This window comes from Carettochelys insculpta, chromosome 20 (assembly GCF_033958435.1).
Source record: "Carettochelys insculpta isolate YL-2023 chromosome 20, ASM3395843v1, whole genome shotgun sequence".
Classification (NCBI taxonomy): domain Eukaryota; kingdom Metazoa; phylum Chordata; order Testudines; family Carettochelyidae; genus Carettochelys; species Carettochelys insculpta.
In genome coordinates this window covers 2,200,989-2,215,868 of record NC_134156.1, presented here as the reverse complement: position 1 = coordinate 2,215,868, position 14,880 = coordinate 2,200,989, and the positions used below count along the sequence as shown (strand labels likewise).

The following is a 14,880-nucleotide window of genomic DNA, read 5'->3' as shown; positions in this document are numbered from 1 at the left end:
TCTGTGTAGGTGGTCTAGGTGCCATTCCATGGGACAGTGAACCAGGAAGGTATGCCTGTCACTAGAGGTGTGGTGGCTACATTCGTACCTCCTGGAGATGGGCATAAGAGTAGAGTGGGGAGGACACAGTTCAGATTTCTGAAAGAATATTGTGCTCTGAAAAAACCTTCCTGACTCTCAGACCTCAGGTTCGTTAGCACCACCATTCTGACAAGGTTCCCTACAATGGATGCCAAGGTGAATGTGGGCTGAGCAACATTTTTTATCGTGTTCCACCCCACCCCTAAATTCTGAGCAATTATCAGGAGGACAATACTTCTGGTTCCTGGCCAGCTCCTCTGCTGGTGGTGATCAACACTGCTCCATTGAAGCTGATGCTCCCCTAGGATGAGAAGGAGCTTCTGTTCTTCGTGTAGAGATGGGCTGTTGCCAAATCGTAGTTTGTCTGCAGACTCCCAACGGTTCTTCGAAGAAGTTTTGTTGCACCAAAACCTCTGCATGGACCCTTTGCTTCCTATACTGCTGTATGGCCTAGGGAACTCACGGTGTGGATTTAGCAGCTTAGCTATCACAACCAGATCTGAACGCTTTGGCCTTAGTTTATTGAGCCCATCTCTGGGGCTCCCCAGTTCTGTAATCTCTGTAAAGTAGTGGAACTTTGGAGAACTTACCTCCTCCCCTAAACAAAGCTGGCACCTTGTGCCTGGGGAGCGTGCCAGTATCCCCCCAGGAACCGCCGAGCTCTGTGGGTTGCTCATCTCCTTTTCCTCTCATTGTGCTAGAGGTGGAATCAGACATTCTCCGCAGTGTGCATGCCCTCCTTCGGGAGCTCGATGGACACCACCACGCCTTCCAGAGTGAGAGAGGTAAGAGAAGCCCTCCCTCAGCTGCCCTGCACATTAGACTTGAGTCCAGGCCAGAGATTCCCCTGGAAGTTTGGTCAGTTGGGGTCAGAAGGCCCCAGGATATCTGTGTCCAAGCATTTTTCCACTGCCCTCACACTGAATCACGGGCAGGTGCTGTGCATCATTCTTATCTCCTTGTTGTATTCACTCGGCTTGCGAGGCTGGTCCCTAAAACTTTCACCCAGCTTGTGGTTATGAGCACCCATTTCTCCCATTAAAATCTTCTTAAGCCTGCAGCATAGCTACTCATCAAAAGCAGCCCTAGCCTGCCTCATGCACCCCCTTCAGCACTATTAATCTTCAGGGCTGGCTGATAAGACTGGGATACTGAGCATCAGAGATCATGAGTTTCCTTCCTAGCTATGTTGCTGATTCAATGACTCGAATGGCTATGTGCCTCAGTTTCCCCATCTGTAACGTGGAACAACCTTCTGTGTAAAGTGCTTCTGAGATGAGTGGAGCTATTTACAGGCCCCAGTTAAGGAGAATGGAAACCCTGCACTGACAGTCACACACCTGGATGCCAGAGCTTTGGCAGCCTGAATTAAATAGAAATAGTCTTACTGGGGATGCACAGAATGTGTCACTCTTAATTAACAGTATTTCTTATATGGAATGAATCCTCCATCTTTGCAAACTGTGAAAATGTGGATTTTAGCCTTATCACTATTATGCATGATCAGCTGTTAACATTTCAAACGCTGTGTACTGGGATAAGCAATCTGAATGCTCGATAAGCAATGAATCTGTGTAGGGATGTGATGGTAATGATAATTTCCCTCTGCCCAGCCATAGCCCCTTCCCTGCACAGATCTCAGTGGCTTTTTACCATGAAATCATTACACACCCCATCTCCTCTGGGAGGTGGACCTGTGTCCTCGTCACTGCTTTACACAAGGCGAAAATGAAGCTCAAAGCCAGGGCACCTTGTTCGCTGCAGGACCATGATAAAGAGTCAAAAATCAAGTCGAGGACTCAGGAGTCACCAGCTGTAGCCACTGAGCCGTGGGTCAACTTCTCACCCATTACTCTGTCAGTAACTGAGTCACCACAGCATGACAGAGTGGGGTATGGGAGCATTTTATTCCCCTGGTTCAGTTGCATGTGTTTCCTACTGTGCTGTAGTAACAGGAGGTGAGTGCCTCAGTTTCCCTTGGCACAACATCAGTGCATAGTGCTGAGCGGAGTTTCAGAGTGATGACTTCTTGCACGTAGGCAATGGGCCCCTCTGCTCTCTGTAACCCAGGCAACCAGGTGACACCTTTTCCCTTGGGAAACAGGACAAAAAAGGGAGGAGGGGCCTGGCTGGTTTGAATGCGAACTGGGCAGTTGAGCTGGGGACTCGTCTGACTGGAGAGAGAGGAAAGGAGGGAGGAGGGACAGGGCCCCGGCTCAGGGACCCCTCTAGGTACCCTCTCCTCAAGATGGATTGTACTGCCGGCTTCTGGTTTCTGTGTTGCCAAGTCCGTGTCCCTGTCACCTCATAACCCTCCTGTTCGCCCTGCGGCATGGGAGTCCCATCTGCCAGCGGATGGGGTGCAGGACCTGGGGACCCCCCACTGTGGCACTCATTTACTCCAGATTGTGCCAACAGGACGCAGAGTACCAGGACTCCCTGGCTAATCCTTGCCAGCCGCCTGGGAACTGAAGACTATGACAGCCTCCAAATGCCACTTTTGCTCTGTGTCCCTGGGCATCTGTCTGTTAGCATTTGCCATTCAGAACAGGGAAGAGGAGTTCTGCCACCAGGTAATACAGGGGGCTGACGTGCCCGGCTGCTCAGGAAGCGGCACAAAGGGAGCCATCGCATTTCAAGCTGGCAGTCTGAGCCAGCAGGGCCCAAACTGCCCAGTCCGGTGCCCAATTGGCTGCCTCCTTTTCTCGGAACTGAGCACATTCCTTCCTCTCCGCGGTGGAGACAGCAGGTCCAAGTGGGCAGCGTTGCAGCTGAGTCCAGCTGCCATTCTGCTTGGGTCAGCAAAGAGGAGTCCTGGGACACCTTACAGACCAACAGATTTACTGGAGTCACAGCCCAGGATCCCACTATGCACAAACTAGGAAGCAAAAACAGCCATCTTTGTCCCTGGAGTTTCCAGTCTACGGTCAGGCCTACACTAAAGAGGGAGGTCAAATTAAGATACACAGCTCCAGCTCCAGCTCTGTTAACTATATAGCTGGGTTCAATGAACCTTAATTTGAGCTTCCACACTGGCACCATGGCAGGAAGTCCACAGGAAACAACATTCCCGCTGACTTCTCTTACTCCTAACAAGGGGCCAGCATACCGCCGCTGACAGGCTTTCTGGTGAGTTCAATGTGGCACGTCCCTGCCAGGTGTGCTAAATCAAACTTCCGAAGCTCGACCAGGACAGGATCAACTTGTTGCCTCACAACCCTCGTGTTCTCCCTGCGGAATGGGAGTCCCATCTGCCTGCAGTAGTGAAGACGTGCCCTAAGTGTCTCCAACTCTCAGCCTTCTGCTTCGAGTCTCGTGACCTTTGTCCTTTTCTGTCACCCTTCGGATCTGGAGATGGCACGTCCCAGTGGCTGAGAAAAGGAGGAACATGGGTCCCAGGGTGGCATTAAGGCTCCAACAGCAGAAAGCAAACCAGAAGTACCCGCTATTTATCACTGGGTGGAAAAACCAGGCACTTAAAGAAAAAAAGAGATTTTCCGGCTGATTTTGATTGCTTGCCATCGATGGTCCCATCAGTGACGTGAGACTCTGCCCTGCCACCAGCTCTGACATGCTGCCATGGATCAGGCGATACTCAGAGATAGCACCTCTCACCTCTTGCCACTCGGAAATGTGAGCAGTGCTGAGTGTGGGAGGCTTCTCTCTGGTACAATGGCTTCCCATCACAGCGCGCGGGGAGGTGAGATCTGCTCATACACACACACCGCACTGCTTTAACTAAAGGGGGCACCAGTACAGCTCTCCCAGGTGGACACATCCCAGAATAAGCATCCACACAATGAGTTCCACCAGTATAATGATGGCAGTATAATTGTACCAGTACATTTATGCCAGTACGTTTCCCCGTGGGGGCCCTGTTCACCCTTCAGAGAATTTGCTGGTCATAGTTACAAGCTGTAACCTGGCAAAAATCCCTGGAGGAGACTTGGCTTATACCAGCAGAAACAACAGACTTCTGCAAAGAGAGGTCTGGAAGGGGCCTGGAGAGGTAAGGAAGTCCAGCCCCCTGTGTTGTGAATGCACCAAGAATGCATGGTCCCTAAGTCAGCAGTGGAGCCAGGTGAAGATTCCTGGCTGAGTTCTCCCCTAGCTATTAGGCAGCACTTCCTCTTTTGTCCTGCTTTCTGCAGAATGACCTTTCCCTTGTCTTTGGCCTCCCAGGGATGCTGCGCTGGACCTTGCACAAGAAAATTGATCGGAAGCCTCTCAACAGTGCCATCTTGGTGAAAATCCTCGTGAAAGAGCTGGAAAGGGTAAGAATGAACAGAAGAGCTCCCTGTCTGCCACTGGTGCTGGTACCAGTTTGGCCTGTGTGTGGCACACCCACCTGTCAGTGGTTTTGTGTGGCCTTCATTAGCATGGCCAGCTCTGTGCCTCCAGCTCCCCGCTTCCTGCTGCTATGGGAGCTGCCGGGAAAGCAGATCCCAGCTGTCTCTGGAACTCTGATGGAGCATGAAGACATTAACTGCACAGCTCAGTGCTTGGGATGGCCAAACCAGGTGAAGTGGGGACTGGAATTATTGTGGGAACTAATGCAATATTTTCTCGGCAGCCGGCGGGGGGTGGGAGATGGGGCAATCAGCCACCACTCCTCCTCTGGCCCAGACCCCGGTGCTGGGGAGAGAGGCACCTGGAGGCCTGGCTGGAGCCATATGGGGTAGGAAAAGTGCAGCTGGACACTGCAGGTGTGGAAAGGGAGCTGCTGTCCCTTAGGGCAGGAGCCGGCACCAGTTGTGGACAAGCTGTAGCCAGGGCAGGGAGCTGGGGAGGAGGCTGCTCTGGCTCCCCAGGGCAAGGGACACCTTTCTGCTGCAGCTTCCCTGCCTGCACCACCTCCTTCACTCATCAGGCACCCATGAGGCCAAGACAGGTGCCTGCGCCACCTTGCTCCTACCAGAACTCCCAGTGTCCCGCCAGCCCCACAGCTCAGGCCCCCCATTCTCACCAAGCTTCCACCACCTCTGCTATCTCACATATACCACAGGGGCTTCCCACAGCACAGTAATTTCCTGAGACAAGCTGATGGCAACGCCCCTCCCCCGCTCCGCTTGCCGTCTTGCTCGGAAAGCAGGGGCTTTGCAGGAAAAATGTCAGACTTGCTTTGGATTGGAAGTCAGTGTCCACGGGCTTGTTCTTCTACCAGCCCTAGTAAGGGTGTGCGGCTGGGACTGTGGTCACCGGCCTCGTTCCTCTCAGTTGGTGGCATTCTGTGAATGACACGATTTGGGGAAGCGCCATAAGTATGTCAGTGGGTGGGTGCAGATAACAATCCACCAGCTGCTTTCCAGTTGCTGTAGAGCCCCCAGGCCCATGGCCTTCCAGAGCTGGAGGAGGGCAGCAGTGGGAGTCACCCTCAGCCCCGTCACAGCTCACTACTGCTCCGCAGGTTTATCTCAGGGGCCTGATGTGTTTGGCCTCCCCTGGGCTCGGAAATGCCGTGCTATGCGTAATGGACAAGTGGCTGAATGGCTGGTAGCTTAGCATTAAGGTGCTGCAGAAGCTGTGTGACTTCTCCATGCCAGGGCCCACCCACGCCGAGACCACAGGCCTCCCTCACCCATCTGACCTAGAGATCACGGCCTCTCCCCACAAGCAAGCTGCTGATCAGATCGCAGACTGTGCAAGTTCTCCAAGCTATTGAGGGTGAAAAATCCCGGTATCTCACCCACTGGCTTCATCTTCTGGCCCAAGCCCCATCCCACATTCACAGCATACCCGATGTCCCAGCTGCTCTACACCCTCCTGCTCCCCTAGCGAGAGCCCTGCCTGCTGCCTGGAGCAGGAAAGCTGCTCTACGAGGCAGCTGTTATCCTCTCTCCTTGACTTACTCAGACACCTCACTCCTGCTCCCGCTTCAGGTCACCACCTGCCCACTCCTGCTAAAGTCTGGGGGCTAGATTCTCAGTGCCACCTCAGCCTTGTCTGCCCTGCGGTGGGTAGGTAAAGCAGTGCCACTCATCCCAGTGTGGGTGCACCTGTACAGCTCTGAAGTGGCCTTATACTGGTCTCGCTTATTTCTGGAGGGAAGGGACATGAGCTAGACCAGTGTACAGTACCTTGATATCCCACCCAAGGCACTGTACCACAATGTCTGCAATGCTAAAGCATGGCCCCGCTAACAGCCATAGCTGTACGGGCAATAACCCACGTGAGACACGTCGAGGGGCCTTACACAGCTGGAAATGCCCCCTGAGGTTTCTCTCCATGTTGGAGGTCCCCCAGCCAGCAAAGGGGGCCCAGCGTGTCAGGGATGTGAGTGGAGGCAGTGCTCAACAGGGGAGGGGCAGCGCAGGCCAGGCCCCAGAGTGTTCCCTGCAGTGGAGCAAGGCCATGGACCCCTTCTCTCTTGCCCTCCGGAGAGCCACGTGGGCAGAAGTTCCTTGCACCTGCTGGGCTGCCTGCACCCCCGCACCTGCACTCCCACTGTCCGGGTCCATGTGTTTCTCCCTGTAAACAGAGAGCTCAGATTTCCATGCCAGGGGCAGGTTGCAGTGACGCCGACATCTGATTGGCCAGTGCTGCAGGCTCTTAGGCTGCCTGGCTGACACTCGACGCCCTCTCTTTTGAGGGGGTTGGGGTCTAGCGCTCGGCTTATACAATTAAGGTCTGACGCGCAGACCACAAAGTGCCGTTTGGCAGAGTGACTGCAGCAGCCGCAGGCACCTTATCTCAATCATCAGAGTGATGCCAGCGAGCCCTCTCCCTTTTCAGGGCCTGGCTGTGCTTCCGTTCCCCTCCGCCAGCCATCTCTGAGTTGCTCCCCCAAGGCCGGGGCTGGCTGGCCAGGGAAAGAGCAGGCAGGCAAAGGCAACGAATGCAAAGGCGTGGAAATCTCTGAGCCGGGAAGGTGAGCCGCTCGGGCGTAACGTGCCAGGGGGCAGCAGGAGTTGCACGCCTGGCTGGCGAGGTGGCTGCAGCTGATTTTGTGTTCCTTGGCTGATGCGCAGTCGCGGCTCCTTCCAGGTTCTTGTGCTCTTTGCACGAGTGCTGCAGACCACAGCTACCAGGGCGCTCAGCAAGGAGCAACCTGGGCCTTTGTGTGTGGAAGGGCACAAGCCCCTGTTCTCTGAGGGCAGGGGAACTCCTGTAGCTGGCCCACAGCAGCAGGCTGGATTGCTGCTGGAGCCGCCTATTGCTCTGTCTCCCCAGGCCAGTAATGGACAACCTAGGCTCGTGAATGGGCCATGAGCGACCCTCCTCCATCTGAAAGGGCCTCAAGATTGTCGTAACCAGGGTGGTCTCCCGGGCTAGGTCAGTTTTGCTAACTGCACTAGTGTGCCCAGAGTTTGCAGGGGGTGCCGACTGAACCGTAGCAACATTGTGATTGGACGCAGAGGGAGTGCACAGCCCCCGTAGTCAATGGTGTGTGCAATCGGCGTGCACCACACTTCATGTGCCCCGCGTGTCACTTTAGTCAGGGGTACGAAAAACGTGACACGGATGGAAACCAGGAGAATCTGGCCACCCTGTGCATGAGCAATGGCAAACAAAACGTCTTGTGGGCCACACAGACAGCCCCGATGGGGCACATGTGGCCCTGGGGCTGCAGGTTGCCCACCACTGCCCTAAGCTAAGGTGTTACACGCACATAGAGCTCTAGAGTCTTGGAGCCTTTCTAGGGGAAATAAATGTCCTGGGTTTATTCTGAGAAATTTTCTCTTTTGACTGCCCCGGGGTTGTCAGCCCTCACATTGGCTATCTACGGCTCAGCGCCACAGTGGGGGCTGCAGTGGTGCGCACTGCGTTTCTGCTGCTCGGGAGTAACAACCAAAACATGCAGGATGTTTTCCATCAGTAAGGTTTCTCAATACCTTTTTTAAAGGTAAACCAAACTTTCCATGGGAGATACCCATTTCACATTAAATTGGGAGGGGAAAAAGGGTTGAAATGACAAAAAAAAGAGAGAAAAAAAGTGATTTGGTTTTCAGTTGCTGTAAACCATTGTTTTAAACCAGAAATTTGACACTGTAGCCATTTTGTACCTTTAAAAAAAAATCCTGGCCCCTCTGTTAGAAACACAGCTCTGCTCCCTTCCTGGAGAGCAAGCTCCTTGCAGATGTATTTGAACAAGCTGCCTGAGTCCTAAGGAGTCTTACAAACATAAAAAGTTCTGTCACTGGGCAGTTAAAAACCCTGTACTTGAAATCCCTTCCAACCACATAGGAGAGGCTGTCACGCACACCCTGTGTTTGTGTCTCAGATGTTACCCTACACTGAACCGAGCAGTGGTATGTTGGGGGCATCACACATCTCCTCTAATAAAAGAAACATTAATCTCCTCCTTCCAGCGACTAGAACCAAACTGCTGAGGATCAGTGTTATTCCAGGCTCAGAAGGTGGGCCAGTTTGATGCTTTAAAGGTTTGCCTGTGAAACTGACAGGCAAATGGGGAAAGTTATCTGAACTGAGAACCTGCCCCAAGCTGGCAGGCCTCTGAAATTCCTCCTTTGGGCCTCAAAAGAGCCCAGCGTGCTCAGCGTTTCTTTGGGGTTTTCTTCCTCTGTTGCAAACACCACTCAACTGCTTCACTAATCGGCAAGTGGTAGAGCAGCAGGAACTTTAGTTAACTGTTTGGCTTGGTTTTGCAGGCAGAAAGAGGAGATTATAGACATTACATCATCCCCCTGCTTCATACACTAATGTACACACTAATAAAGGTAAGAACTGCAGCTGGTATTTAACAATTCCGGGAAATTGAAAGCTGTGGGGCCTGATGCTGAGATCATTTACACCCAATTTATAGTAGAGTAGGTAGTGTGGTCTGCTGGGCATGTCTTGGTACGAGACACCAAAAAATTAGCTTCAATTTCTGGCTCTGCTATTAGGTGACTTTGAGCAAATAATTTCCCTCCTTCTGCCTGTTTTCTCTGGGGATAATCACCTTGACCTCCTTTGTAAAACACTTGGGCTACGTCTACACGTGCACCCAACTTCGAAATAGCTTATTTCGATGTTGCGACATCGAAATAGACTATTTCGATGAATAACGTCTACACGTCCTCCAGGGCTGGCAACGTTGATGTTCAACTTCGACGTTGCTCAGCCCAACATCGAAATAGGCACAGCGAGGGAACGTCTACACGCCAAAGTAGCACACATCGAAATAAGGGAGCCAGGCACAGCTGCAGACAGGGTCACGGGGCGGACTCAACAGCAAGTCGCTCCCTTAAAGGGCCCCTCCCAGACACACTTTCATTAAACAGTGCAAGATACACAGAGCCAACAACTAGTTGCAGACCCTGTATATGCAGCACGGACCCCCAGCTGCAGCAGCAGCAGCCAGAAGCCCTGGGCTAAGGGCTGCTGCCCACGGTGACCACAGAGCCCCGCAAGGGCTGGAGAGAGAGTATCTCTCAACCCCCCAGCTGATGGCCGCCATGGAGGACCCCGCTATTTCGATGTTGCGGGACGCGGATCGTCTACACGTCCCTACTTCGATGTTGAACGTCGAAGTAGGGCGCTATTCCCATCCCCTCATGGGGTTAGCGACTTCGACGTCTCGCCGCCTAACGTCGATTTCAACTTCGAAATAGCGCCCAACACGTGTAGACGTGACGGGCGCTATTTCGAAGTTACTGCCGCTACTTCGAAGTAGCGTGCACGTGTAGACGCAGCTTTGGAGGGCTGCAGATGATAAGCATTATATGAAAACTAGGTTATTACTAGAAGAAGTTAAAATCGGTAGAGCCCTGCAAATCTGCAGATATCCGCTTTATTTCCACGGGTATCTGCATCCATGGGTATAGCTGGGGATGTCCTTTGGTATCCGTGCAGGGCTCTGTGAATCAGGCCACCATTCAGTCAGCCATGTTAAACCTATTTCTGCTGCACAGATACACGTGTAACTACATAGAGTATTTTCAAAAATGTTGTCTGTGTAACATGGCTGGATCTTTTTTTTTTTTCGGTCAAGAGCCTCTACAGTTTGTGCATTTGAATTCTCAGCTTTAACAACACGGGATGTGAAATAAACAGGGCTTAAACAGGTCCCTTTGGGCCAGATTACTGAAGGTATTTAGATACAAAGGTATAAAAATACAAATAGGTACACAATGGAATTTTCTTATGGATGCAGGCATTTAAATGACTTTAGACATCTGGCCCCTGCAGCCTTGCAAGAGGGTATTTCCACATTTCTGCGGAGTCTCCATTACTTCCTCCAGTCTTAGGGTCAGAGTCAGGCCTATCGACCTCAGCTGGAGTTGCATCCATTGAAACCAAGGCTGAATTGCATCTGTAGCCTTGAGTCCTTGCATCCCTGGGCTCCTTGTTTCCCCCACAAGGATCTGAAGTTTAGGCCATTTGGTCTCAGGTAGGCTCTTGTTAACTGTTCCTTTTCCATGCCAGGCACCTTGCATTTCAGACGATCTCTATGAAAGAGTGTACGACTTCTGTAAAAAGCTACTCACCCTGCCGAAGCCGTACTGTACCATTGGTTTGGACTACGCCTTCCGGCTAAAGAGGGAAAGGATAGCACCAGGTTTGTGCAATTCATGGCATCTGCCCTGTGGCATGCAGGGGTACCTATGCAATGAGATGTCTTTGCTTTAGTACTTATCTAAGTCCCCAGAAGGGTGCTAGGTATGTTCTGTGCCTAGTGTCCTGGCCTGCCAATAAGGGGCTGGGGGCAGGGGGAAGGCAAAGGGGTCAGTTGCCCTGGGCCCAGCGTGTTAAAGGGACCCGGAACGCCAGCAGCTGCTACTTTGGCAGCAGCGGCAGCTGGCAGCTCCAGGCTCCTTTGAAACACCGTGGCAGCACTGAGCCGGCTGCCTGCGGCTGTACAGGGGCAGGGGGCGAGACAGTGCTGCGGTCTAGGGGGCTGTGTGTTATTTTTGTTTGAATGTCAGTGTAGACTGTTGAAGAGTTGGGAAGATGACACAGGTCTCCCAGAGTGCCACTTTAACCACAAGACCGCTTTCTCTTGGCAACAGCAGAATGGGCCTGTGATCTTCAGTGGAGTTTCTCCTTTGTCTTACCCCTTGTGCCACACCCCAGCAGCATGGGTGGAAAACATCACCATTTCTATATGGCAACATCTTGCACCAACTTTGTGTCGACAAAAATGACACAGGGTAGAATCCAGCCTGAAGAAACAGACAGGGTTGAATCAGATCCTTTCTCCTGTGTCTGCTTTCAAGTCCACCCCAAAGAAAATGAGGAGTCCTGTAGCACCTTAGAGACCAACAGATTTATTAGGGAATAAGCTTGCATGGGTAAAACCTGCTTCATCAGATGAACTGGAGTGGAAATGCAGAGACAGGTATAGATGTCAGAAAACTGCTGCAAAAGAAAGATGTTACCCTCCATTATAAATTAGGGGGAGCCATCAGGGTGACTGCAGCCATTTAGTGCAGCTGATGGGGGGATGTGAATATCCAGCCAGGGTAAGTTGTTTCCGTAGAGTGTGTACCAGTTTAGTTGTGTGTTAACTAGTTAGTTGTGAATTTGAAAGTGAGCTGCCCTTGTAATGGAGTTTTGAAGTCTTTTTGGAGAAGGGGGGCTGCTTTTAAATCCTCTACTGAACGTCCAGGGGGGGAACTAAAGGCAGCTGTCCTTCCACAAAAAACTTCAAACTTCAAACAGGGAAACGGCTGAAGTGCAGCTCATTGTAAATTTGAAACGATACAGTTAGGCCTCAATAAGGGTGTAAATTGGTTAACACAGTACAAACGAACGTGCCCTGGATGTACATTTACATTTCCCCCCTCAGCTCCACTGAATGGCCGCACCACCCTGACTGAGGATAGCACAATGGATAGCAATGTCTTTCTTCTTGTACCTGACCTTGTATTTCCACTGCAGTTCCTCTGATGAAGCGTTTTTTCCCACAAAAGCTCCCGCCCTAATAAATCCATTAATCTCTAGGGTGCTACAGGACTCCTCGTGGTTGGAACAGATTCCGACTAACATGGTCATCCCTCGGAGACATTAGCAAAGGACATGAAATACAGACAGTGTGTAGCTGGGGTCACTCCTAAGCAGAAGGTGTTTTCATGTGTTCCAGCAAAGCTGCGTTCAGGTTTTACTGTCTTCACTATGGGCTGCATTGAGCTGTGTGTTCGATTCTCTTCTCACATCTGCTTTACTGCCATGTGGCTCCATTGATTTAGCAACATTGCCCCTAACTCATGCCGGGGTAAGTGAGAGCAGGATCAGGCCACTTTCTTATTCTGGTGAGTTACTGTCTGTTCTCTGATTGCTGCATGTGCATATGTTTGTTTGTTAGGGGTGTTATACCAAAGAATGGTTATTTCTGAACAAAGTCTGAAGAGCGACCCATATCCTTATCAGGAAAGGTAAGTACTGCCTGTTCTAGGGCAGCTTGAAATGACATTTAACTCTGCAGCACAAACTTGCTTTTACTGTAGGCAGCAGTAATGTCAGAAATCTAACAGCACAGACCTGGAGCAAAACAGAAGCTCTACAAGTGGTGTTCCAGAGCAGAATACAGTAGAATTCAGTGGCATATCATGTTTACTAAAGCAAGCTCGGGGGCAGGAAACCAGTGCTGGGTTTTGTGTTTTCGATATTTTTGGGTGAGTGGCGGGGGCCAGGAGTAGGTAGTTTCCCCTAGGCAGGTATCAAAGCACAGGAAGTTTCTGCAGCAGCTCTCTTTAAACAAGTAGAATGATGCTGACCCAAAATATTCACTCCAGTCTGAGAGTGCAAATAATGACTATGAGCCACCTTCAACCCTTGGGTAAGAGGGTCTGGCGCCGTGGACCTCACTTGGGTTGTATCCATGTACACCGTGGTTGAACCTGGTCCAGGAGCAGACAGCTCTCCTCTTCTCTGAACCTGTCAGCAGGATTAGACCCAATATGGAAATAGACTCAGCCGTACCAGAAGAAGCTGATGGCTCACCAAGTCTAGTTCCTCGCTCCAGATGGGGAACGACATTGGCTTCTTCAGTGGGTTTTAATCCTTTCATTGTGCATGGTTACACTGTGGGACAAATTCCTTCCTGACGCTGGTTGACAGCATAAGCCCCGAAACACTAGATTGGCAGGCGTCACTTTGTCTTTTAGATGTGCAGTGGCATGCCTTCCCCGCCTTCCCCACCCTCCCCACCTTCACTGACTCCTGCCTTTCTGCAGACCCTGCTTTGACAGCTATAGCCATTTATCATATGCATCTGTTTTGTCACCTCTTCGTTTGCACAGAGTTTTCATGTTTGCAGATCCGGAGGTGCTCTCCAAATCCGTATGCAGTGCGCTCCTTGCTGAAGCCAAAGCTGCTCAGATGTATCAGAACCGCAGGTCGTGCATGTGCTATGTGATAGTACGTGCAGTTCAGGCTGCTCTGGGTGAGGCCTGTGATGTGCAGCGTTTGCAAAGGATCCTTCAGGTAATGAGTTAGACCCAACTTCATTTCACCATGCGTTTGATCTGTGTTTAAATGGGGCCAGGCCCTTGAAAGAGCTCCGCTTCCATTTAGGCAGCTCAGTGAACACGTTCTCAGAAGTCCTCAGCCCCCACGGGTACAAAAAGCAGATTTTGCCAGCATTGAGCAGCAGGTTGCTGTACAAGCAGGGCCAGTCCGCTTGTTTGATTTCATACCAGTGCACGTGTGGGCGTGGCCTACGGTATTTCAGTCACTTTGAGCGCTTCCTCTGTGCATCTGAAAGTCAAGTCAGTAGAGCTGTTCCAAAAACAAGGATATTTGCAAAATAAAAATTCGTTGGTGTCATTGGTTATATTTCCAGTGAAATTTCCCACATTGGACGTAAACCAAATACCCAAAATTCATTTTTTTTCTTACAGTTTTTGAAAACTGTCTTTGGGCAAAAAAAACCTTCACTTTTTAGCAAAAATGTTTGGTTTTCAGTTACCAGGTTTCCTGGAAAATCCAGATAACTGAGTCAAAGCCCACAGGTTTCCATGAAACTTTCTGTTTGAAATGAAAAGTCCCCCCTTTCTAATGAAAAGTCTGTCTCATCAGAACCGCTCTCCCAAGTAGCCTCTTCAAGGGAGCGCTGGGGACCAAGCACGACAAGTGTGTCTGGCTCAGGCTGGTTATTGGAGCTCAGCAAGTACTGTTTATCTGGAGTTCTGTGTCTAACATAAACCTGAAAAAAACTACAAGAAGTCCTGTGGCACCTTATCGACTAAGAAATTTTGGAGCATAAGCTTTTGTGGGCAAAGACCTGCTTCATCAGATGCATGAGTGGTGGCGGGGGGTGGGGCTCAGAGGAGGATTTAGAGAGGTGGGGTTTCAGTCAATGGGAGGGCCAGAGCTGACAAGGTCTATTCAGTCAGGGTGGATGTGGCCCATTATCAGCAGTTAATGTGGAGCTGTGAACATCAAGAGAGGCGAAAGCAAGTCAGTTCAGGCAGGGGGAACGTGACCCTGATCAGTAGCTAATAAACCTGAAGGTCTCTCACTTAGGTCATCACCATCCCTTACAAAGCCCCCTTGCACTGGGAGCTGTTCCCAGAGCTGGTTTGCGCTGCTGCAGAGCATCTTGCCCTCAGTAAGGCTTCCAGCATGAACTTCAGCAGCCTCTTTTGTGGTGGAGCGCACAGCTGGCTTAGAGCAGGACCAGAGCAATTAGTCTGTCTCCTTCCCCACTTGGCACCTTCTGCCATCATCTATGGTGCAGCCAGTGCTTGTGGTGTGTCCACATGGAGATGATAAACCAAAGCTGGCCCAGGGCTCTGGGAGCTCACACTCCGACACTGAACTTTTGCTGGGTAGACCGTTGGGCTTGGCCGGGAGCCCAAGGGGAATGCTCTCGGATCTCTAGCTGCAGCCCGTGCCTGGATGTCTGCACTGCTA

The 14,880-nt window shown here is 51.3% G+C and overlaps 1 protein-coding gene across 5 annotated transcripts in view; it reads left to right on the top strand.

Annotated features, from left to right (window-relative positions):
- The window catches only part of PIK3R6 (phosphoinositide-3-kinase regulatory subunit 6), a 57,061-nt gene that overhangs the window by 20,554 nt on the left and 21,627 nt on the right, over positions 1 to 14,880 (top strand). For 3 of the 5 annotated variants that reach the window (XM_075014830.1, XM_075014832.1, XM_075014829.1), the window contains exons 3-8: positions 783 to 866; positions 4,264 to 4,355; positions 8,691 to 8,759; positions 10,450 to 10,582; positions 12,329 to 12,398; positions 13,266 to 13,449. In XM_075014830.1, the coding sequence (XP_074870931.1) occupies positions 783 to 866; positions 4,264 to 4,355; positions 8,691 to 8,759; positions 10,450 to 10,582; positions 12,329 to 12,398; positions 13,266 to 13,449 (632 nt within the window). Of the gene's footprint in view, positions 1 to 782; positions 867 to 4,263; positions 4,356 to 6,851; positions 6,950 to 8,690; positions 8,760 to 10,449; positions 10,583 to 12,159; positions 12,239 to 12,328; positions 12,399 to 13,265; positions 13,450 to 14,880 lie in introns of those variants that run through there. The other 2 variants (XM_075014833.1, XM_075014834.1) reach the window with 2 other exon arrangements.